General features: G+C 36.9%; 2 protein-coding genes across 4 annotated transcripts; one reads left to right on the forward strand and one right to left on the reverse strand.

Annotated features, from left to right (window-relative positions):
• Positions 1–25,441, reverse strand: LOC124408498 (chromatin assembly factor 1 subunit A-like). Its single transcript, XM_046885458.1, has 10 exons — positions 25,088–25,441; positions 24,888–24,979; positions 23,680–24,668; positions 23,429–23,580; positions 22,894–23,273; positions 21,883–22,052; positions 2,846–2,994; positions 2,697–2,748; positions 2,473–2,611; positions 1–1,966 (listed from the first exon to the last, which is right to left on the reverse strand). Exons 2-10 carry the CDS (start codon positions 24,967–24,969, stop codon positions 942–944), a joined length of 3,138 nt encoding a protein of 1,045 aa, XP_046741414.1. The 5' UTR covers positions 24,970–24,979; positions 25,088–25,441; the 3' UTR covers positions 1–941.
• On the forward strand, positions 4,510–15,723 carry LOC124408500 (Krueppel-like factor luna). 3 transcript variants are annotated; one of them, XM_046885461.1, is made up of 5 exons: positions 4,510–4,528; positions 11,946–12,216; positions 12,437–12,682; positions 13,275–13,420; positions 13,998–15,723. In XM_046885461.1, the coding sequence occupies exons 1-5, from the start codon at positions 4,526–4,528 to the stop codon at positions 14,301–14,303; spliced, it is 972 nt and encodes a 323-aa protein (XP_046741417.1). In that variant the 5' UTR covers positions 4,510–4,525; the 3' UTR covers positions 14,304–15,723. The 3 variants fall into 3 exon arrangements, with proteins under 3 accessions (XP_046741417.1, XP_046741418.1, XP_046741416.1); XM_046885462.1 differs by lacking the exon at positions 4,510–4,528 and adding an exon at positions 5,876–5,894; XM_046885460.1 differs by lacking the exon at positions 4,510–4,528 and adding an exon at positions 9,593–9,935.
• Positions 25,442–26,035: the final 594 nt, after the last annotated feature.

The following is a 26,035-nucleotide window of genomic DNA, read 5'->3' on the forward strand; positions in this document are numbered from 1 at the left end:
ATTATGACAAAAAAAAAATCCGTAAAAATAAAATGGTGAAAAATAGATTTACAAATACAAAATGCGTATGGAATATTATGTGTTTGTGAACGAGTATAGTAATAATATAAAGCAGTGATACATGTGATCGATCGGAAACATAAATGGAATGAAAGTGTGCTCACGGAGAGCCAATTTTTCATTACGACTTAGCCAAAAATTTATTTCTTAAATTCTGAAATTTACTTTGACATAAATCTATATAACATATTGCATGCCAAGGATCATTCATTTGCCTCTCTTCTATATCTCTTACCCCCCCCCCCCCCCCTGCCCCTATAATTCCATTTTCCGTTTACCGACCGAAAGTGAACTCATGAATTGTAAATAACAGGTCTCGATGATCATTCGATTATACTGCCAAATTGGAAATCGTAATCGTTCAAACGTTAGCTCAGATTCTAATACATTACCCAAAGCACACGGGATAAAAAAACTCGAATAGTATGATTAGGTCGGACTATGAAAAATTTTTATCAATAGCTCAACATTTCTAGAAGATATTTTCTAGAGGGTTTTCATAAAAAACTAGTATCGGCTTACTTTCGTAAACAGTAAAAGAGAAACCACGTAAAAACGGCTCCTGAAGTGTACGATTTCCACACGAAAAACTGTTTTCTTAGTAATTTCCGATATATCTTTTATTAATTCATTTTTTCAATACGTGTATAAATTTAACTTCGATAATAGGTACTTTAATATGTCATACGTATGCGGTGTGTATGTAAGCTTAATAGACGCACAAAAATAAAATCAATTGAAAAAAATGGCCGCGAGCGAGTCACAGCCGACGATAAAAAGGCACTGGAATTCGTTACTCGTAATATACTGTTAGTACTGAACACCGAGACGCGAGGGGTCAGACTTTGGGCAGTGTAAGCAAAGTTCGTTACCGAATAAGCCTAATCTAATACAACTATGCCGTTTTCTACGATGTCCATCGACTCTGGCACAGGACTCTTGTTCTTCGCTTCAATTACCTCTTCGTCCTTGTTTTGCAAGTTCGGGGCTTGACTTGTATTCATTTTTACACGGTCAGAAGCCTCCGAATTCTCGGCAATTTCGGGGTCTGTGGATGTCTGCTCGGTTTCTGCAGCAGACTTCTGAACAACGTCTGCGATTTGAACATTTACCTCTTGACATTTAGTTTCGTTCCGGTCTAGAATTAAAACTTCTCGATCGCCGTCAGCTTTGTTCTCTTGACATTCTACGGTCTTCGAAGAATCACCGCAAGTTACAAACTTTGAGAGCAAATTGTTTCTCGACGATTTTAGAAACTGCTCATCTCTTGGCAATGATATCAAGGCAGCTCTCTTGGGAGGTTTGCTTTGAGAAGAAGTCGACTTGCTAACTAGCTGCTTCTGCATCTCCTCCTGGGTGATCTTCTTGGTGAATTGGGTAATCAGTGGTATTCTTTTCTTCTCCTTGTCGACTTTCTCCGTCTTTTCAATATCGGGAACTTCGCTCCGCCGGGCGGGTCGCAAAGTGTACTCCCATCGATTCGGTAACGTCACGTCAAGACAATCGTACTTCTTACGAATATCTTCGCGAACGTACCAGCAAGAGCGCGTGTGCATCGGTCCCTCCTCAGGACACGCGATCCAACTGGCGATTTCTCGCAATTTTTGAGAAAAACTCAGTTTCGATATTTGCCTATCCCCGGTCTTGTTCTTCTCCCAAAACGCCATGAATTCTTTCATTAAGAATATCCTCCCGTTCGTGTTGCCGTGCACCAAACGTATCAGGTTTGGTATCGCCTCCTCCGGCACTTTCTTCTTCTTCGGCCCAGTCGTCTGTAGTGTTGGACTCTGACGGTCTGCCATACTCGGAGCTAGACTTTCCGAAGTATGCAGCGCGCTTAATGTCACTGGAATTTCGCGTACCCACGCCTGCCGAGCCATAAGAATTTCTATCACGTGCGGTGTAACTGTAAAAGTTGAAAAAGGATTGAATTCTTATTCCAAAATGTACAGTTGTTAAATATTCATTGTTTTTTTATTGTTTCAAATCATCTTCTGCAAGCCCTTCGTTTAATTAACTTACGTCTTATTTAAACGACACACTTGAATCTTCGATTCTTCAAATAATTTGCTCGATTCATAACTGTGTCCATTATTTTTTTTTTTGTTCTTTCAGTTTTGGATTTGGAGAGATGTGATAGAACCATTGTCGTAGGTACTCAATTGCTGAATTAATACTTCAGCAATACTAACTTTGCCACACTGCTCTTCATAAGCGAAAAATTCCTTTAAAAAGTGCGTACATAACGCTTTATCTTATCGGTTATAGTACGAGTAGAGTATATAGCAACACGATGTGACGCCTGTTGTATGCAGCTGTGGTTACACGCATGTATCAGATTAGATTGGACTCGGAATGGACAGGCGATATAACGAAATATTCATGCTACAGGCTGCGAGGCAGATTACTTACCATTTTCTGGAAAAGCGTTAACCGATCCTTGCCAAACACATCCAATGACCTTGGGCTTGATTTTGGACGTTTTAGTTTTTCTCTCAGCCTCAAACTGTTCGCCTAGTAGCTTCAATTTTAATTTTTGAGTCTCCGGCGACTGTGGGATAAAAAATGGTTCGTCTGTATTTTGATTCGGGTTGAAAAACGTGTGTTCTTAACTGTTAGCTGCATAGCTCGCTTACCATATCCTCACCGTCCTCTTCGTCCGCTTTGGCCTCTTCATCCGAGAGATATCTAGGATGAATTTAGAAATTATTCAATATTGACCTCTCACTTGGCGATTAAATAAATGTCAATTCGATTGAAATGTCGAATTATGAAAGAAATTTACCCGTGGGGTACCATGAATTCATTGTCGACATCGTATTCATTTTCTTCGGGTCCTTCTTCCTCACGCTCATCGTCCGACCCTCGGAGGGATTCACCGGGTTCCTCTTCCTCCCATTCGTCGTCGGAATCGACGTCGTAGTCAAACCATTTCTGCAAATGAAAAGCAAAGAGAATAACGACATCAGTAAATATATAAATAAATACATACAATTGTATAAAATATAAAAACGAGATTTTCCTGCGATGTGATTTAGCAAAGGCTGGTGATACTTTTTTTTGTCAACCGTTTAAAATTGTTTTGTAGTTTTACGAGTCATCCGGTTGATAAGTGCGTTCTGCGATTATATGCGAGCAATTTGATCTTCCGTTGCACGAATTTCTTTATCTTTTCTCTTCGCACGTTTTATATATTTGTTAAATTAAAAATAATTTCTACATTGTGTCCATGCAATACTTAGTTTTATCATTTTTTCATGTAGATATTTCGGGTGAATCGTACTATTGATAAAAAATATTACGTATTAATTACTTTATTGAGAGGATTATGGTGTTGATAATCTCCGGATGTTAACCACTAAACGACATACAATGAACAGAAAAAAGGTTTCTTACTTTGAAAAGTCATGCATTTTTGCAAATAATCCGAATAATGTAAAACATTTGTATGTTTAAATGAACGGATATAAATTAACGCATGTTTTACATTTCTCATATTCAATACTGATATTTGATGAAACAATATATTTCACTTCAATTTCAGCAGAAAATCCGCAGTTCTCAACATAACTCAAGGGAAGATAAAATAATGGGAAGATTCTTCGACTTCAAAAAATTGAACTTGACTTTAATGAACTACTTAATATTGAAATTGACGAAGAAAAATTTATCGGAAATTTTGGTATCATTTTGATTAGAGAAGCTGAACCTCTTCAATACCAAATGGTCGTACAATAAAGTGGTGTAAAAAAATTAACTAATTTTATCTCCTGAATTATTCTATAAATTTATTTTTACAAGTATCAAAGCAGATATATGTAAAATATTTTTATCATCGTGGAATGAATGAATGAGTAACCGCTTAACCCATCGATACTTCGAACAATGCGAAACGCTTTACTCAAATCTTCAATTGTAGACTGCAGAAGTCGTTAATACGTATGAAGCTTTAAAAACCGAAGGAAATCGGATAAGTAATAAATAATACACCGGCTAAATTTCCGTCGAGATGTCAAACCTGGCGTAATTATTGACACATTGACGCATCAAGTTGTACTTGAAAGTCCTTATGATACTACTTTTCCGCCGTATTGCGTGGATATTCGACGTCTGCGACAGACGAGGACATCGACAGCCGCATTTGCTCGTGAATGAGCAGGACGTTCGTATCAGTGACACTTCCTCAGCGGTGGACAAAACGATAAGTCACACCAAGCTACGCGGGTCTACAGCAGTAGCTCATTTATTGTTAGTCGGAGAAGAGGAGAGCCTAGCCATAAGTTTCCGTTGCGGAAAAAAAGTGAGTGATGTACGAATTATTTTTCTAAGCCTTCGGAATAACCGTGCCGTGAATACTGGCGAATTAAACAAATAAACAAATAAATAAAACGTGCATTCGTCGAGCCACGAGATGCGGATCACCGTTATATTTTTCCAATCTTCCACTCGATGATTATGTAGGTAGATGGTAAGCCATATCTAAATACGCAAAGTGCAATTGTTCTTGTCCTGCATCTGTATTTGCAAATATCGCCTTGGGCATGCGCCTTTCGGGTGTGCAGTGTAGCCAAAAGTCTTAAGCCGCAAAACAAACAAATTACATTCATTATGTTGAAATTTATTTAAAAAATATCCTCTTCGTCTGAGAAATGGAATAAAAAATTAAGAACTTAAATCGATGACAGATTCTATAAATTACATTATTTATGAGGTTGAAGCTAGTGACGTTAACGTAACAAAACACCAATCAAGAATTTTCATTTCAAAACCTTAGAATGACATGAAAATATGAGTATACAGTTTGCTAAATTTCCAACAATTCTAGAGTACCGAAAAAACAATTTTTCGTAGAATTGCATCGTTACATTTTTCATTTGATTTGTTTTACGTCAAGAGCATATTGTTCGTCCAACTTAACCAATTACAGTTAATTAGTTAGTAAAGAATCACCACCAACACCCGCCATACCCGACAAGACATGTCCCCATGAGTTTTTAGGCTTGTGCAGGGCAAAGGAGGGGCTGGATTAGTGACCAAAGGACAATAAAAACTGCGGAAAACCTTGTCCGGGCTTCTTTAAGCCGAATTCACGCCTCCGCTTATTACAAAATGAATTCTAAGCCATCGAATTCGAACGAGACATATCCATTTGGGCTTAACAAAACGGTATATTCATAATAATGCTGTGGTCTTTTTGAGGTCATGGGCATGGCAACTAACCTTTTTTAATTAAAATTAAGTTGGCACAACTTCATTAGTATACTGCCGAGTAAAAGTTATACCGCACAAAAGTTGTGTGGCTAATATAGTGGATTACCACATGTTTCTTATCGCAAAACACTCTACCGAGTGTGTGTTGAAACGGATGTCTACTTTAAGGAAAATTCCTCAGATGACCGTACGAGAAAAAAACTGTATAAATTTCTATATCCCGTGATTATAAACGTGTGGTAAAAAAAATGTATTTAGTCCGACATTTTAGTCGAGTATAAGAGAAAATCTCTCTCAAGCGAGACTCTTTTTTGCGCATGGATCACCGATTTTTAAGACTCGTGATTTTGGTTCATAACCAATGTCACCATGTCCCTGACTTCTAATGTCGTTGTATACAAGACTTGACAAGGAAAAAAAAAACAAAAATGTGTAGATATACACGATATCTTCGGTATACCTTGTCAATTATTTCACTGTTTTTGTTTTTCGGAATTAGTCTTCTCAATGTGACTTATACCTTCAGTAAATACTACATGAACGGCGTATTGAACTTGATAGATATCCATAAATAATACTTTGTTTTCAACATTGTATGCGCACGGCGATATGCGGTTTAAGAGGTTAAGGATATTAGAACTTGACTTCAGAAAAAAGATACCAGAGTTACGATAAAAATTGCGTCTTTCCTGGCCATTGGAAGCCGTCGACTTGATACTTTTGGATCGATTCGGGGTAAACGTGCGTCATTACTGCAGACTGATTGTGAGTTTGATGAATTTGATGAATTTGATTTTTATTACAAGAAGTAAAACTTGTTGAATTGATCGATATTGAAATTCATATGCAAGTTCAGATGTCGCAGATATTTGGAAGTATTTTTTACATCGTCTTTAAATAAATAGCCTCCATTTTTAAAGTGAAAATCAGGCACTGATAATTTTGACACAAGTTGAGTGCTTCTTCGTTGTGTGATATTCAAGGGATAAAATTTTTGCGAATTATTTTCAAACCAATAAGGAAACAAATAGGTAAATGGCGTGGTAAAATTGGTCTTGTTCCGATACATATAAAACTGTTCAAAACATCGCAAATCAAGAAACCACCATTAGATTATGTCATAAAGATGTATAATCACGAGCCGAGAGATTTCAATTCCAACATTAAGCGGCCTCTTTATTTAAAATAGCATTGTGCACATTTGAATATTCGATATGCTATTGGATGCTCGATGAATACGGCCTACCAAAGTTTGTCGCATGACCTGTGCCATTAACTAGTTTTATATTCAATGAATTTTTAATGATTTACGAAATATACTTGAAACGACAGACATTTCGTAGCGAAATATTTGTCAAATAAAAAAAAGGGAATATCTCAACTACTTTTCCACACCAAAATAGTGTGCATCATTCCACGAAATTCGGCATGATCAAATTTTCAACCGTTCGTTGCTACGATTTGCATTGCACTGATAGAGTGATAGGATAGAGAGAGAGCGAAAAAAAGCGAGAGAAAGAAAGCTGGGTGAGGGGTGAAGGGGGAGGGGGCGAATCTGCAAATCTACGACTGTCGAATATATGCAAGAGATTTTAATCGTGACCAAATATATCTTAACCTAACCATAATCGCTAATTACCAGCTAATCACTGGTCATTGTTTAGATGAGTTTTTAATCTAATCGTAATTTTATACAAGTACCAGAAAATGTAGTTGCGTTAAATTGTACATTCGCATATGTTTCTACTCATATTGTGCAGAATTGATAAATATTTCGAAAAAAAATTCACACACCACAGATTTTCAACGGCTGATACTATATCATAAATCGGATTTCCTGTCTTTATATGAGGGAACAGAATTAATGAAAAATGTTTGCTCGCAATTGCTCGTTGAATAGTTTGTTATTTTTTCATCTCCATCGCGGAAGTTTTAAGCAATAAATAAAAATGTAAAAGTAGGTAATCGCGAGCAGACGAGAATCGCGCTGAAAGAGTGTCAATTTCGAAAACGAGAGACCGCGATTACGGAAGTAAAAATGAACTGGGCAATTCCCGAAAATTACGTGACTATAATGTAGACAGATAGAGATCTTGCCCGGTATAGTTTTCCTTATCTGCAGGTAACAGAAGTGGAAAAAACCGCTGACTCGTTGACGTAGCGGCATCGTAGAGCAGGCATTGGATGACAGATTGACAAATGAGAAATGATAGTAGAAGCCTTTAATAAAAGGATGTGCGGCGATGTAATCGTACGAGGATGTTAATACCGTTCGAAAGTTTTCAAGTGTTGAGCTATTCACTCTATGGCGTTGTCAACCTGCCGGGCCATCTGTAATGGCTGTTTTATACCCTGTATAGAGATTAGCGGTTCCCCTGTTAGTTATAGATTACCGCAGTGCTCGGTCCGTCCGCAGATGATTTATAGGAAAACATTACCAGTGCGACCTGGACTTTGTTAACGCGGAGTTTCTACTGCTCCAGGGACTCTACACCCTTGGGGGGTACCTACGTAAGATTATGGAGGCTGGTCCTTAATACTGACTTCAAAATGATTTACTGCTACTACGGATGGTTGAATAAAAATTGGAGAAATCGAGAAATTCTTATTCCTTAACTGACCATTCGTTATTATTGTTTATCGTGATTCACGAAATCTCGTGAAATCTTTTGAAATCGTAGAAAATTTTATAAAAACATCTGAAATTCTATGAAAGCTTTTAAAAACTTGTGAAATCCTGTGAAATGATATGAAATATTTCTAAATCGTCTAATCTTGAAATCTGATGTAGTTCACACAAACTGAGAGGAGTTAACCCCACGATTGTTGTATAGTAAATTTTATATGAAACCACCATGGATTGGAAAACACGAGTGCACGTCTCATAATACCTCTGAAAATAAAGAAATATCAAATTTTCCTCATAACTTTCTCCGTTCACAAAATTTACAGGTCATCGTTCTAAAGAGACATTGGAAACTGTAACTACTGTAATCAATTTCAAATTTATTACTGTGAACATAAGTTGCAGCCTTTAAAATAGTAGCACATAACACGAGTGAGATTTTCTTCTTCGGCACACCTCGTACAAGATCAAAAGAGAAGAGAATGTTGTTGGCAGCGGTTCATCTTCTACTTCACCACCGCAGATGATTATTACTGATTACGTTGTTGATTTTTAAGGTCAAACAACCGGTGTTCATAATCTAATTTCCAGTTTTCAATTGTGTTTTCCCCGTCAGTGGAACCCAACCTACCACGTGCCATACGAATCGTGAAAATAGCGATAAACGCGTATCTCTTATCGAACGGCTTTCGGGACAAACAGCATAACGCTGATTTGCGTGGCGGAGAGATGAGAAATTTTCTCTTTCGGTCCGGGTTCAAAAATCATCCGTAATCGCAACTTTGATAGACGTAGTAGTCGTATAAGAGATGCCCTCAACACGAGCGGATTTATCACTCTATATGCCGGGCGATATCACGCTCTGGAATATCGTTTTACATGGAACCGTGTTCCAAGCATCGTCTGGTTTTTCAGGCCACGCTGAATACCGACAGATACGTTTGGTTCTTTCATAGATATATAAATCAGCCATTCCATTCCATATTACGGTACACAGCACGTTTTCCGCATATGCACAAACCGATTCTTTCTTCGATCGTGTGCATTATTGATAAATTCTTAAACAATCCCCTTTTCACCCACAAATCAAATCATAAAATCCGGAAAACAAATTGCACGAAGAATGTTGCAATACCTGTACCATTTCCACACACACACACACACACACACACACACACAAAGCACATTTTTTTAAAGCAGCATATTTAGCGCACCCCAGCTTTCTACCACGATTAAGATACGATACGGACGTGCAACGGAAGAGAGCCGATAATCGAAGAAGAGAGGCTGCACGGGAGAAGATCGAGGTGTTATATACGTATAGATAGGCATGTTATCAGGCATATATTTTCGCGAGTATAATAAATCGCTCTAAATAATCGGGCAATTATCCAATTAGCACCAGTATGACGAGTCTGGACGTTAAAAGAGCAGAGCGAAGAGCACAGCCTGAGGAACTCCCTCGGGATTGGCGGGGACGGCGCCGAGTGGCACAAAACGCGAGACGATATCACTTCGGCGACGTCGCGTTGCGATGCGATGCGATCCTGCTGGCGCTCTGTCAGTTTCAAATCGTCCACACGCGCACTCGCATGTGCAGTGTGACATTGCGCACCGGCACCGGCTACTTATAACTACCATGTGAATGTACGTAGGCGAGCAAATACACACGCGCTATAGACTGTATAAATGTAAAAAAACATTTTTGCTGTGCTGATCAGAGTATAATGGAGATTTTTATCCGGCGTCATTGTTTTCGCTCGTGCAAGTCGACTTGGATACGGTTCGATCGATCCATTGAACAAGTTCAATCAAGTCTGATCTCGCAGTGATCTGTGCCTGCTTACTCTGACAGGTCGCGGAAAATCGGTTGCTGCTTCACGACGATGCGCGTATAATTTCAACTATATAGCGACACTCCAACCGATTTGTGGTTATTGTTAAACCGAACATTCGAGATATTTTGGTTTTAATTATCCTCTTATTTTTTTACCGATCTGAGAGTAACACTATGGTGGCCGATACATCGACATTCGACGTGAGTAACTCAACGAGTTTATCAATTTTCATCCATTAAAGAGACAAGAGAGCGAATAAAAAAATCGGAACACTAAGGTGCCTTGAATAGTTAAGTTTCCAGAAATTTTCGAATAATTTAGGAATCGATGGAAAAGTTGATCGTATTTTTTACTCGTCGAATCATCCGATCCATACCGAAGGTGCACTGAGATCGGTGAGAGTGGTTTGAAAGCCACGCCGATCCTTGTTTAACGTTCGTTTTATAGCTGAAAATCTTTCAACGTCTTTATGCAAACGTTTAGCAAAGCCTCGTGCCGATGGTACTTCTTCTCTTTTTATTACACTGTTTACTCTATGTATTAAAAAAAAATACAAAGTAGTATTTTGTATCTGTAGCGGTAATCGCGGGAGACAATGCATGAAGTGATTCGATGTAACAGGGATACACGGTCAAAAGTTCATCACTCGGTGGTAAATTAAACAACATGTCTGTGTTAATGAATAACAAAAGTGCAATGAAATTTTATATATCATAATTAGTTGATATAGTAATTTATAAATACGCATGCGCGTGGAAATTTTTGTTTTATATTCACCGAAGAGTTGAATATTTCCAGTATTATTTAAAAGACAGAAAACTTCACATATCCGACAGCCAGCAATATTTTTATCAGTACTTAAAACGCTTCATTAATTAATTAGTATTCTTTCACGTCTTCTTCCACAATCAACATCCGGCAAATTATTCATCCGCTCATTCAAAATTACCGCTAAAAATATAAACGGTTTAATTATATATACAGACGAAGATGTGATGTGACTTATGACACTGATATTATATTGTTCATAATTTAGTCATAATTATCGAACGATGCATAAATCAACACGGACAAAAATTACACAAAATGTTAAATTTTTACAAATTTCAGTTATGATCATCACACAAGATTATCCAAAAGCTTTATTTTTTTCGACAGTTAAAAATACCGTAAATAACATTTAAATCTATTGTTCAATGAATATCAATTGTACGAAAATTAAAACATGGTAAACGCGATTTTAAAATGCGGAATAGCATTCGTATATATCAAGAGATCAGATCTGTAATCAAGATTATGATATCCACTCAAATATACCGATAAAAAAATGAATGCATCATACCCCTATATATTCAACTCTTTTCGGTAGATTAATTCTCACGGTTAGAGATATGGAAGTCCATTATATGCGTCAGGAACAAACTGATACATAGTCATAATCTATGTCCGACTGTAACAATCTCAATCAATTCCTACCACGTGATTAAATAACTTTCGAAGGATACACAGCTGGTTGTGACATTTACGCTCAGGATACTTAAGTTGAAAACAAATTTCTCTTTCAAAGTTCAATTGAATTTAAATTAACTACAGCTGAAGTTCCAAGAAAATTTAGTCATGATATGAGATCTCTGAATATTTTCCAATTTTATTACCTATTGCATGTTACACAATATACATATTATAATACTACTAAACCTATGATACATAATTTTCTGACACATCCACTCACAAAAGAAATGAGCTGAAATTTATTAAAATTGAACGAAAAGAATGCTTCTGGTATTGACAAAAAAAATAGTTCTCAAGTAGATCTTTGAGCCTGATTTCTCGTAGTTAAGCCATGCTGGTCACACTTCTAAATCATAACAAGATGGTCACGCAGGGTCCTTTTAATTTGAAATAGTAGATTCCAAGCTACGTAGGCGTGAACTTTCTCGGAGGTCTTAGGAACCCCCGGAACCATAACGGATTAGAACCTCATGATAGTTAATTTCAACTATGCATCTGCGAAGTTTAGGAGACGTTGAATTGATCGGATCTAACTTGATCGACTGCGGTACATGTAGCCTAGCGAAAAACTTGATGAAACAAAATTCTGAGTAACCAGCCAGCACCTATGACACATCCTCTATTCAGTGTGTTTCGCTGTGTTACTCCGTTACTTATTCGTAACTAATCTACACGAGGTATGTTCACTGCTATCATAGATGACGGAGGAACTACTGTTTTCGGCGTTGGGTTTCACGACAGACCCAAGCACCGACAACCACCAACTCCTACAGTCGCCAACGTTCACGACGATGTCGTACGACTACGAGACGCCGTGTACAACACCGACGAGCGAAACGTCAGATCCGTCTGACTATACGCTCACGCCATTGAGAGACACGCCGGAATATTACGGCGGAAATTTCTCCTCATCACCGGAAATGGTGTGGAACGACTGGTCCTGCACGAACGGTTCTACGTCATCCTCGGGTAGGCCACGCCAATTTTTTAGCAAAAGTTTTAGTTTTAGTTCGTCACTGGACGCGGGAGAGTTTCAAATCTCGTGCCCCGTTTCGAATAAGTTGGCTCCCATTTTGAGTTGAATTATTTTGCACATGCTGAGTTTCACTGTTTCCTCTCGGTGAAATGTGCAATTCAACAAAATACAACGTGTTTAAAACTTCACCACTTTCTCTTTCTTCTGCTGCAGGATACCTCAGCGAGCTCAGTGAGCTCAGTGAGCTCAACGAACTTGACTCCGAACTAGAATGGTGTTTGGACCGCAGCTGGAACGCTGGTCTACCGGAGAGAACCCCGCTCTGCACTCCTGGCTGCGAGGGATTCCTGCATCTTCCTTTACCACAGCCACAAGCTCAGCAGCCTCACTTTCAACACGACGAGCCGCTACTTATATTAGGAATCGATCTTCGAGCAATCGAAGACTCGCTGAGCACCGGTAAGTGGGTTAAAGAAAAATGTTTTAGCGGATTTATGCACACTGCACGGCTAATTCACTCATCGCACGAGTGAAGGATAACTTTTTTAATCAGCACCAATTGTCTGCACATAGAGAAATGTTGAAAATTTCCACATTAATTTTCTTTGCGCGAAAACATTACGTTATTTTTTTCATCACGTCATGATACTGCAGCGAATTAAGAAAAGGAAGACACTTCGACGTCTCAATCTTTGGAAATGTAAAAAATTCTGTGACATTTTGCATTGTAATTTCTCACTGATGTGTTTTTACTGTCATTCGATGCATAATTCGGGGAAAGAACAAGTTAGAAAGGATATTGTTTCGCGCGAAACGTGTATAGATGGCGCGGTAAGTCACGATCGTGACGTCACACAGCAGCAGCCAATGCGATACGCCGATCAAAAAGTTTCTCCGTTGATCATTCTTAGTATGGAGGATTAGATGTTTCATGTACTGTGAAAGACTGTCATTCTGCAATTGTGGAAGAATGTCAAAAACAGTGCAACAACCGAATTAACATAGCCGGAAATTGTTTGAGTATAGTTATATGCCTCCTCTCTCGTTATAGATCAAAACAACAATCAAATCGAGGAGAACTTACTCGTACAATCCGCAGCTAACGCAGCTCTTGCCACTCACGACTACACAAACAGAAATCTAGCTAACGCCGCGGAAGATCGATGCTTTCCTTGCACTTATCAGGGTTGTGCAAAGGTACGTTGCATGCCAAAATTGAATTTAAAATAATTCTTGGGTCTGAATTTCGATGCTTTCGTCGTTTTCACTGCTTACTGCAAGACCTGAAAGTTCACAAAGTCTGAAAGCTTCAGGATTTATCGTTTACGATAGATATGTATATCAATCGATGTTTGAATCCTCGGCAGGTTAAATATTGGATTTGAATTATGATTTCATTCTTATCCCCACCAACAAAGCAATACGACCCAAAATATTTTGATTTTCAATAAAAAAAAGTCTCATTTCCTCAAATATATGTTCCGTTATAGCATTAATCCTCAAAGCGAACATAAGAAACATTCATTTTTTTGTTGACAAAAGCATTTTACTTTGATCGACATTTTTTATAAAGAATTCAAAAATCTAAACCGTAGATGAGAGGATAATTCAGCGTCACTAAGCTTCGCAAAACATGAACTTTCAGATCTTGACACAAAAGGCGCGAAAATGACGTGCGTTGTGTGATTTTCAAAGATACAAAAAATCTTGAATCCAGATTATAAGTGATAGAATTGCCGAATACCAGACATGTTACATGCTTTCGTGTATTTAGATGTATGCAAAGGCGTCCCACCTGAAGGCCCATCTTCGGCGACACACAGGTGAAAAACCATTCGCATGTACCTGGGCCGGATGCGGTTGGCGTTTTAGTAGATCAGACGAGCTTGCCCGGCACCGCAGATCACATTCCGGCATAAAACCTTACTCCTGCGAAATGTGCCCAAAGAAGTTCGCCCGAAGTGACCACCTTGCCAAGCACCGCAAGGTTCACAGGAAGAACACATCGCCGATATTCCCGGGTCCAGGCAGTAGGTGTTTCCGCACGACAAAAATCAACGCAGTTCCCACAGAAGTGTGATCTGCGTAAAACTATAAATCGGCAAAAGACCTACCAGCAACGCAATTCGACGATGCATGTGCCCTACGAGTTTTACTAAATTCAAGGATTCGGTCGCCCGTAATCACGACAAGTATTACACGTATTTCGAGCTTTATTCAACCCTCAAAAACAGATTCGCTGAACCGAGAAATGGAAAAGTTTTAATATTGTGGGAAACTAGATGACATGCTGTACTGGCAAAAATAGTGCAATCTTTAGCTAAAAATTTTATAAAGGTAACAAGTGTTTTCCATGTTTAGAATGATAGCAGAAGTAGCAAGCTCTGTATTCCGTGCATCGTTTTAAAATTCCGCTTACAAGAATTTCAAAAATTTCTCCAGACATACGTTATTACCTATTTTTGCGCTCACAGTGAAAACTTTGGATTGTTTCTCGGTCGTCGACCTAAGAAAAATAAATATTTTTTTGTCTTTTCAACTGCAAAGTGCAGCAGTTTTTATTTATACATAACGTATGTATTTATGTACCGTATGTTTTACCGTGTATATGCAGTTGTGCGTTGAATTAAAATTCAAACATTTTTCGTTATAATTTGCATCCCAAGAGCCGTTGCTAAACACTTAAGATTACTGATTGAGATAATGCTTGCGACATTTTTGGTCATTTACCTCAAGTTTTTGAGGCGCTGAATACTCTGAAACGGTGTTTGAGCCATATTAAAGCGATCGCTACATCATACTTGCGATTATAGGTATTATGAATGCAAATAATATGTTAAATGCACGCAGATTGGCAAGAGCAAGTATCATTATTGCAGATGAGTATCTTGCATTGTTTTTTGGGATTATATCTTTTCGACGTTTTTATCGCTGTACTAAGACCGGAACATTGATTTTCCACATTATTTAAACCTGACAAAAAAAATGCACCAAAAACTTTCATCTTTTTTCTACAAGTTCGAAACATATAACTGAGGCTCTGTATTTAAGTCAACATAATCTCAAGACGCTTGCGCGCATCGACTGTTTCCACCCCAACGAGTCAAAGTTTGCTTGGTTGGTCAGCCTGTCTAGGCAAAAAACTTGGCGCATGTGTACTTGGGTTTTGAATTTCCTAAGACCATCGCCGATGTTATATAATATGTATACATAATGTCGAAGTAAGTTATCATCTGAATCATACCGTAGATTAAGCCAAAGAATCATGTGCCAAATGTACTTTTCATTTCTTTCTTTTTTAATCTTTTTCGAGAAAAACGAATAAGAAAAAATCTCGTGCCAAATTCAGATAGTCAAAATGTTTCCGCAAGGGATGATGGGTATAACAAATAGAAGAACGTTAAGTGAAAAAGATATATATATATTTAGTGTGTGAAAGAATCAAGCGTTCGATTCGAATAATATATCTATTCTGGTGCTAATATATATATATATATATATACATACAGGCATATATACTGCTGTAAAATAATATGTATGCATAAAAAATAACATACGTTACACGCTTGTTATTGCAAGATACTTGAACGTCTGAACTTGACACGACAAATATATGTACATATACTGCATACGCACAGTACATATATATATATATTATAATATAATATATTTTATAAGTAACAAACAATACTCTTTTACATAGACGATAAGTTGTCAACTATAATATACCGTAAACTCTAGATTAGCAAATTGTTTTGTGAATGAATGAATGCAGTAATTAATTAATTAATTTTTCTAACGAGTCAATTGATAGGCCTGTGAGAAAAACTGTACGTGTGAAAACTGCGGACCGCGCGAAAATCAATCTGCGTTGAAAAGGCGGGTTAGGCTACGACGTGCAAGGCCGTTTATATTTCCCTCTTTCCTCCCGAATATTATCTACCTACGTACCCCACACGCATAGGTCAAGCACATGTTATTATTTTTATACATGATAATTCGTTCACGATAATTTTAACGCGCGTAATGATTTCAATAATTTGAAAACGCGCTGTATAGCTATACTTGCGGCAGTTATACTTATGTAAGTATGAATATAGGAATGTATAATAAATAATATCGCTACTATTATTATCATTATTACTACTACTACTACTACTACTATAAACTTTTTTCCAACAGCTATTACACTATTTCCATGACATTTGAAGAAGTAATAATAAAGTGCAATTATCAATATTATTTGTCTGCATGTCTCGTTTCTCAATTTAACGCTGAACAACCTCGCAGGCGACGGAAGGGTATACGTGTACGAAGACGAGTGCAGAGGTAGTAAACCGTGGAGGGTCGTTCGTGTCATACGGTTTCAAACCGCTGTTTCAATATTTTTCCGATGGATTTTTATCTTCTTTTTCCCTATTTTTTTCCTTGCACCGTCATGCAATGTGACACGTTCGTCAGTTTTCAAGGATGTTGGAAATGTATGGAGAGTACAGACTGGTTAGGAAATTGTCAAAACAACAAGAATTATGAAATAACTGTTCAGCAGGTGTTACTACAGAAATTGTTCAATATAAAAGTCGACTTACTGTGTTTTGTTTTTCATTGGCATAACAAATACAATTTTATTACAGCTATGATAATTAAATGGAAACTTTATAATGAAAAGGAACAACCAATCTGACAATAATTAAATCATTTTTGTACTTGGGTTTTGACAGAACAACAATGCAATATCGTTGCCAAGAAAATATAAAATAATTATTCATACCAGAATACACTTTTACTCGTTTACGGGATAGGAAGAGGATAACGGGGTAGCCGTCGAATCAAAACGCCAGGATATCTGACGGCACACTGTATTTCGGTGATAAAAAAAAGTCAGCGAGTTCGGACCGAAAGCACCTTCAAGCTTAGGTTCTCGCCTCTATTTTCATAAAAAGAACAGTATGGTAAAACAATTTTGGCGCATGCACGGTGCTGGAGAGCTCGATTTCGCACACTAAGTAGATTTGTTTGAACGTACGTTTGTTCAGCACGATTTTCAGCCGAAACTGCGATAACAATTTCACCAAATTTTTAACTTTAACCGTACCGGTCAAAGTCTTCAAAATTGTTGATAACTCAAAATAATTAAGAAGAGAACTCAAGATTATAATTGCTTAATAATACAAAAAGGAATTGTTTTATTTTTTACCATGATTCTATCGTAATATAAAATCTGCGACGATTACAGAATCGAGTTTTCATGGATCTCGTGTGTATCAGAAAAGACAAATGTACTGGATAACTACCCTTAACATAATCCAAAAATCTTTACTTGTGTTCGCGCCTAGTTACGCTCTACACAGTTTTTAAGGTGCTTATAAAGTTCCGTTGTTGATGTTCTTTGTAATCGTAGAACCAGATCAGCTGCCATGTAGTCATTTTACCATTAAATCTTATGGAACTGGGCTCAAAGTGTATGTTTCATCACTGTGAAAATTTTCCCAATTTCGGTGAGTCATAACTGTCTTGTAAATTTTTTTTCCAAATTTTCGAAAAGTAAAAAGTCGCTTCACTTTATACCAAATTAAGGCATCAATTGCCCAAGTTTCATCCTGATCGATTCAACGGTATAGGAGTTTTGGCTTGCTACGTTTTCGAGGTGTACAACGCGACTTCATCAGCACCATTAGCTTTTAGTTCTGGCGTCCGCCGCAAGAGGGCAGGCTTGGCGCCTCTTGATAAATACGCGCGCGCACAATTAGCTCAGGCTCAGATAAGTTTCGGCAGCGAGCGAACGCGGACCGGTTCGTCGGTTTCATAATTCGCAATATTTCCCCACGGATGATCCCTTTATTTGAGCCGTGTTTATATTTTAGCCATTCCCTGTACTTGGCTCGCTCTCCAATATGGTCGTTCCCTGTACTTTGGTGAGCTGATCGCTAGATCGTCGCCTGCCATTGTGCACCTTTCACAAGGTTATACTGAATAAACGAAGGGTTGTTACCCCAATTCTTTAGAATGAAAAAGTTGAGTGAAAAAGTAAGGTGTGACTTGTTGCTTGTAGTATTCACTCTTCATGTAATCAAATCTACTGACACTAGACGGCTTGCTTGAGCTTTTTTCTCTATACCGTCATGGTGTTTCCGCCGAAGCAAGCCATTAGTCACGTTTAGTTTATACGCGAAATTACTATGTTCTTATTGGAATCCTGACTACTAATTCCTTCCCGAATTCCCACATTTTTGTGGTAGATTTCGAAACACTTCATTTAAAACTTAAAAGATCCGTAAAAACTTAATTTAGTAAAAAGTATAAGTTTAGCAAACACTGCAATTTCTTCGTGCATTTATAAATAATTATAATAAATAATCCTCTATTGAATTATTTTCAGTTTTAATAGAAACTCGTCTATTTTTATTCCGTTCAGTGAAAATGTATTCCAAAGCATTTTTTCTGTAATCGATTTTTTATAGTTTATATTGGCGAACGAGAGACCCTTAACCCTGCAGAAAAAAATGCGAGGAAAGACGAATTTGAATCATAAAAGCTTATCAACGCGTCAGAGAAATCACAATATTGCACCATTTTGCATATAGTGGCTTTTTGCTATTAACAATTTTTCATCCAATCCTTTGATAAATTTTTTTGTTATTTACGGGTTATTTGCGAAAAGAATTCTACGTAACATTTTGTACAAACTCATAGCTCCATTGCGATCAATGATAGGCAGACGAATCGTTCTTCTAATTTTGGTAGAAAGTTTTAGTTTTTAAATAAAAATGTGTTAACTAACACCAGTGCGAAAATGTAATTGTTTATTTAAAAATCTCCGCCGCTACACATCGGAACGAACGGCGCTATAAATTGAAGTTGTAGATCAGTGTTTGAAACAAGTGAATGTGGTTAATTGGAATATTGCATCGTATGCGGCTTTGAAATGATTGGGATTGAAATCGGACCTGGTGAGTCATTATTTTCTATCTTCTAAATATGTTTTTCTCATTTTCTTGGCTGCTTTGGGATATTTTGCAAAAAGATAATTGAAAAGGTGATTTTTGTCACGAATAACGAATTTTCTCCAGGTGCGCAAGGGATGCATCTACAGTGCCCCATATTTGAATTAAATGAAATTCTTCTTAAAAAAATTCTAAAAAATCAGGTTGTAAAAAGTGTGACAACTAGCCACCCTCACCTTTTACTATCTTGAAACTTTCAAGAAATTTGGGAAGAAATAGCGAAACGAAAGTCTTTTGTTTTCGAGAAATGAATTCACAAAGCATGAGATGCGTGTAATAATTCGGATTCATTTCTTTTACATGGCGGGGAGATAATTCCAAACGTTCTTTCTCGTTCCATAACTTTGCTTTTGACGGTGGTGACCATTTGCTCTTAAAGACTAATACTACCGTGTGTACACGAAATTAAGGGCCATTTTCTTAAATTTATTTAAGAAAAATGAATTGAAATTCTTTAATTCTGTTTTTCATACACATTGATATAAGTCTCGAAGTACAGAAAATTTAAAAAAACAATTATCTTAAAACAAAATAACGGTGGACTAGCTGATGAAAGGAATCTTCTTTTTTCCACGGGCGACCACCTGCAGGTCGCAATTTTTAATCCAGAACAAAAACCGGGAAACATTTTAAAAGAAGATGCTAAAATCTTGGGAAATACGTAGGATTTTTCGGAAATATTAATTTTTACAAACATGTCGTCAATTCGAAGGAAAAAGTGAAAAATAAACTTAATAAAACTTTTTTCTTCAAACTGACTCTATTTTTGTAAAAAATAATATTTCTGAAAAATCCTACGCACTTCATAAGATTTTGGTATCTTCTTCTAAGTTCTTTTTAGTATTTTGTTTTAGATTAAAAATTGCGACCTGCAGGTAGTCGCCCGTGAAAAAAACAACAAGTTTGCTTTCATGAGCCACTCCACCGCCTTTTTGTTTCAAAATAATTAAAGAAAAATTTTTTCTTGTACTTCAAGACTCATATTAACATGTATGAAAACCAGAATTAAAAATATGAATTAATGTTTCTTAAATAAATTGGAGAAAATGACTCTTTGCTTTCGTGTACACAAAGTAGTATTAGCCCTTAATACGAGTAGTTACGAGGAATCCGTTTCCATGATAAAGATCCGCTCACATACGTATTCTCACAGTAATGCATTTCTGAAGCGTATCTTCGATCACAAAGGTGTTTATTACATCTCGAGGCAAACTAAAGACGACCATCCGTCTGCTGCGTCATAGTTGAAATAGCAGCGCGATTCTCACACGGTATAGTTTCATTTTCGAAAATATGATATATTGAAATGCATGAACCGTTAATAGTACTTTGACAATTGTACCTGCAGCGTATGCCGCGGCAATCAAAGTATAGCGAGACTGTCCACATGTTATGGATGCACATGTTAGAAATATATCAAATGTGTATACAAGCGAAAAACAGGAACGGAATTCCTTTATCTTCTCCTACTTTGCAACCCAATCCATACAAGATACTTATCGTTAGCGGTTATTTTTTCTTTGCTTCATTTCTGTCTCTATCGCTCTCTATTTCTTTCTCAGTCAACAGTGCTGAAAAAACATTTCACAATATGTAGCTATATGTATGTCGTCTTCACTAACAGATCAACTTTTTTAAAACCTCATGATTTCCCAGATTGTAGCACTGGGTGGGGAAATCCTCAATGGCTTTTTTCACATTTTACAATCTGTATGGGGATTAAAAAGAAACAGTGACAAATACGCAATGCCGCAAAATTTTAGATGCCTGTTAAATTTCTGGTACCACGCTAATTACAAATGTATTAACGATATTGATTTTTGTCTAGCCAGAGATGTCTCAAATATTGTTTTTCTTACAATTTTACACAACAGATTATCTCATAAGTTTTACCGAGTTTTGATAAAATTCGAAAGCACGTGGACCCCATATAACAATTTATAAAATAACAGTTGCACTGGTTTTCAAATTATTAATGAAACAAATGCGAAATTGCAGAAAAATGTAATAATTTTTCTCTTATATATAATCATTTAGCCGTGAATTTCATCGGTTGAATATGATGGGATTTTTTTTATAAAAATTCGATCTTCTTACCCGACGACGTACGATTTATAAGATATCTCGGTAGTTGTTAGGAATCAAAATTCAATGAAATGAACAGAAAATTACTTGTCATGCACAACAATAACGAATTGTATTACAAGACTAATACAACTCGGTTGCCACCGAAATTTTCACAGCTCTTAATATATTCCGACGAGGCTAATACCATTTTACATTCACTATCAAAAATGCGAGTATTAACGTCATTTTAACTGAGAATTGAGCATTGTTACACTTTGAAAAAACCCTACACAGTGTATTCAGATTGCGACCCACAAAATGAATACTTGCATAATGTGTGTAATCAATCCATCTATTTTTTTTATATATCGTTTGAAAATTGATGCTGAGAATCATATATTACACATTTTGGGAACAATTCAAGATATTGAAATGTTAATCTTGTTCGTTTGTTCTCCAAATTTTTTATTATAAATATTCCGTATTAATTAAAGGTAAACCCATCGGTTCTGGTTTACTGCTCCGGATAGATGTCCGCCAAGCCGAAGCAAAAGCGCATAAATATATACAGAACTTGTAAGTACTTACCGGATCTTTAGCAAATGGTCTCCGTGGCTTTATATGCACACTTTTCTTTCTCCACGTTCCCCAAAAAGGCGGTCGACGATTCTCAGCGAACATGAAGAGCTTGGGATGATGCTTTTCTACCACTGCGGCATCCCCTTGGTCCACCGCATCGGAGGAACTGTCTTCTTCATCTGTATAACGTGTTATCAAGATTATTTTGGATAGTGAGAAATAGATTACCCTTACTTTATTGTGGTTACATATGACAAGAGGCACTATCCGAAATATCAATCTAATGAGTTTTGTAGTAAATGACGAAGACATTATCCTTTGAATTTTGGCAATCCATGTACGGAAAATCTCACGCGAAACCACCAAGAAAAAAATTTCTCTTATTAGTCTTGAAGGGAAAATTTTCCTTATTTTTGTCTAGATGTTTAGTGTTATTCAAAAATATTAAACTTTGAATTTGATCAATGGTAGAAAATTTGCCTGGTCTTCTCTGTGATGCTTCAATTTCTGTATATTTGCAGTATTTATCTGGATAATTAGTTAAAAAATTTTATTTACGTTTCGACTATTTCTTTCAAATTGGTTTTTCTGTACTTCACTTCTAATTATGCATAATTGAATGAATCAAATGTAGTACATTTTTTTACGCCACAGAATTATCTATGGATTCAATTAAAGATTCTTTTCCACTGACAAAAATAGGTACTAGATAACCGCCCTGATGATTGTTATTTGAAAACAAAAAACAAGCGAATGGAATAAATCAATACCAAAATGTAGAAACGGGAAGCATTTGGCGGAAGCTTTGCAAAATCAATGCTCATTCTAATTTTAAAGACTATTGGAAGTGTATTTGCAAAGTAATTTGGAAAAATTCTGAGCAAAAAATGTTATTGCGACAGACACGAGATGGGCAATTAAAAACTCAGTTATTCCTTGCCACTGACACTTGAGAACGAAAAATGGATGGAAAAAAAATTGAAATTTGGTATTTCACAGGAAAACAAAATAGTTAATTACCAATAATAACGATATCATCTTTGATCTCACATGGCCAAGTTCTTCCGGATCTACCAATAACATTGCGATTTCGTTTTAGCTGATTGAGATATAATTCGTTTTGCAAGACTCCTTTGTTGAATAATCCATCGAAAGTTAATTTTGTTTCATTATTAAGATTCCGCCTAGTTATCGGAGCCACCTTCATGTCTACTTTGACTTCAAATGGCATGAAATTTTGGTCTTTAACCACACCGTCTTCTTCGAGAGCTTTTGTTTCCTGCTTTTTCGGAACAAAGAAGTTTGCAAAAGTAGATGCAGCCTTTTGTTTTTTACGCTCAGCCTCTTCTTCTTTCTTTCGACGCTCCTCCTCCTTTGCCTCCTTCTCTTTCTGCCTTTGCCTACGAAAATTTAGACTGGTTAAACTAATATAAACTTTGAAATCAAAAGTTTATATAATCTTTACCATAAAGTTCTGTAAGACAAGTAGGTACTTTGTATTTGTATCACACTTCTAAAATTCTAGACAGAAATTATACAAGTATTTAGTACTCACTCATTTTCAATTTGCTTTTTCAACTCCTTCATTTCTTTTTCTTTTCGCTTTTGTTCTTTCTCGAGTTTCTCCTTCTCTTCCCTCTCCTTCCTCTTTTCTTCCTTCTCTTTCCTACGATTCTCACGCTGCTCTTCCCGCTTCTTCTCTTTTTCCTGAGCGAACAAGTTATAAACTATAATGCTGTTGTCACTACTTACTTAACATAAAAGTTACACAAAACGGTTTGGTGAAGTTAACACATAGAAACGTACCATTTTCAACCGTTGCTTTTCTTCGCGTTTCTTGGCACTCTGAAGTCGTCTTTCAATTTGTTTTGGAGTTAATTTTCTGTTTTTAAATAAACCCGATTTGTCACTTCTAGGTGTTTTGCTTCCATCATTTTCTTCTAATGTTTTATCCTTGTCTGTATTCTCATTACTAGACTTATCTGGGTCGTCGTCGGCATCTTCGTCCGATGATGAACCACCAGTATCAGAATCCGATTCATCATTCTTAGCATTAGTGTTATCAGAATGTGTGCTATCCTTTTGAAGAGAGGTTGAATCAGTGTCTGAATTTTTCATCCCTTCGGAAAGGAGTTTCTCCTCCTCACTGGTGATGTTCTGCTCAGTATTGTCAGGTGATTCAATATTAATCTGAGATTCTGTAATGTTTGTCGAGGCGGCACTATTATTCTCTTTGATCTGATCCGTACAATTTTTAGATTCTGAAATTTGTTCCATAGTTCTTTCCGAACTTTGTTCAACGATTTTCTTAGAGCTTTGCTCTAGAACTTCCTTTGATGGTTGTAAGTCTAATTTTACTTTCAATGAAGTATCGCTGTCTTTGCTGCTGCCACTTTCATAATCACTCATTGCTAAAAGCTGGAGATCATCCTTTGATTCTTTACTCTGAGCTTTTTTTAAAAACCTATTTAACGAACCATAATCCTTGCGTTTTTTGACATCAATTTCACTATCAATTGAAATTTTTTCAGCACGCTTGGCCGTACCTTCTTCTTTAAATTCCACTAACGTCTTAGCATTTCCTCCATCATCCACATTTTCCGCATCCGACAAATCCACTTCGATAATTTCAACTTCACTACTCTTGGCCCTTTTAGCCACATTTTGTTTCTTAGCCATCTTCCCAGTCCTAGAACTTTTGTTTTCCACTGGTGATGGTGATTCTAGCTTCCTCTTTTTGTTTGCCATTGTATTGGGCGACCCCAATGAACTGACCATTTGAAATGGCAGCTGAGCTGAAAATTAACAGAGGATTTAAACAAACCTCTTACTCAAATTCATTACATACTAGATTGTGTAATCGATGGCGTAGTGAATACAATGGTTTGTACAAATTTTTTGGTCATGTCAAATACTTGGAGATGTTGTTCACCCAAGTCCAATACTTCGAAGTTGTGAATTTGGCTTTTGCAATAGATAGAATCGCAAGTTTATATGAAAGTAGTTAGAATTACCTTGCTTCATTTTTTTTCTCGGAGGTGTCACTATTTCGTTAGTGCAATCCTTCTCTTCGATAGAGACTTCCATAACTTTCATTGTAAGATTCCTGCAATAAAATTCGTAACCAGAACACTTCAAGAATTTGTTACAACGTGACAAGACAATTAGTTTCCCGGTCGAAAATATTAATTGACGTTTAAAGTAAATGTTTCACCTCTAATTGTCGTCAGTCAAACGATCCCCGGTCTTGTAGAAGTGTAAATGCTAACGAGGCAAGTCATTACTGACTGCTCGCAATACTATAACCTCTTAAATTGACATCAAGTTGAATAAGCAATAAAAAATTTTGAAAATTGATAGTTAGCTCATATCATTGAAAAATTGTCGCACGTGAGATACCGACGAAACTTTGAAAATATTTACTTTATATTGTTGAATGGTTTGATAAATAACACGATACTGCCTCCCACATAAGAAATCGCGCGGGAATTAAACAGGTTTTCTGCTTTGTGATTTGTGAACTTTGTGTACGGCAATGTGTTCCGAAACTTCACATCGAAGTGCCTCAAACCCATTCTACAATAGTCGCATACGTTCCTGTTCCCGTGAATGAGACAGGTATGTATGTATGTATGCACACACATACAAGAAACTCTTGACGGAAAAGGAACGATTCGTATGCATCTACATATTACAGACCGAGCTCAAAGGTAAGCATAGAGCTTAATGAGTCTCACAGAAAGTCTTCGCTCGGAGTAGGTTTTTCAAACTAATTTTAGAAGTTTTTCATGATAAGTGCATGTCGGTAACCAAGCCGTGCTCTGCGGTATTTAACATAACGGCGTTGACGGAATGTATTACTTAAATATATACTTAAATTTAAATATAAGGACTGACAGGTTGACTTTAGTCCGCCAATTTCACGTAGGATTGTATGCATCCGGAGGCAGAACAGTTTTACTCATTACCAACCGCGATGCGAAGTCTTTTACGGTAAGTAATTGCAGATCACTGTTTTACCCCCCGAACCCACATGGCGGAAAATTAATCCAAGTGTCTTCTCTGGTTATGCCCAAAGAGAAAACCCTCTCAATATACATCTTTGTCAATTTCTGAATTCTTGTGTGAGTAAGAAAAGGATAGATATCCTTGGATATTTCAA

The sequence above is a fragment of the Diprion similis genome, chromosome 8 (assembly GCF_021155765.1).
Source record: "Diprion similis isolate iyDipSimi1 chromosome 8, iyDipSimi1.1, whole genome shotgun sequence".
NCBI classification, from domain to species: Eukaryota; Metazoa; Arthropoda; class Insecta; order Hymenoptera; family Diprionidae; genus Diprion; species Diprion similis.

Bases quoted from the DNA above. Each gene is read 5' to 3' on its own strand.
- LOC124408500 (XM_046885460.1), top strand. From the start codon at position 9,909: ATGGTGGCCGATACATCGACATTCGAC. The intron at 9,936-11,945 runs GTGAGTAACTCA...CTGCTATCATAG, and splicing joins CCGATACATCGACATTCGAC to ATGACGGAGGAACTACTGTT. The intron at 12,683-13,274 runs GTAAGTGGGTTA...CTCTCGTTATAG, and splicing joins CGAAGACTCGCTGAGCACCG to ATCAAAACAACAATCAAATC.
- LOC124408498 (XM_046885458.1), bottom strand. From the start codon at position 24,969: ATGAAAGTTATGGAAGTCTCTATCGAAGAGAAGGATTGCACTAACGAA. The intron at 23,274-23,428 runs GTGAGTACTAAA...AAATTTTCGTAG, and splicing joins AAAAAGCAAATTGAAAATGA to GCAAAGGCAGAAAGAGAAGG. The intron at 2,995-21,882 runs GTAAGTACTTAC...TTTCATTTGCAG, and splicing joins GACCATTTGCTAAAGATCCG to AAATGGTTTGACTACGACGT.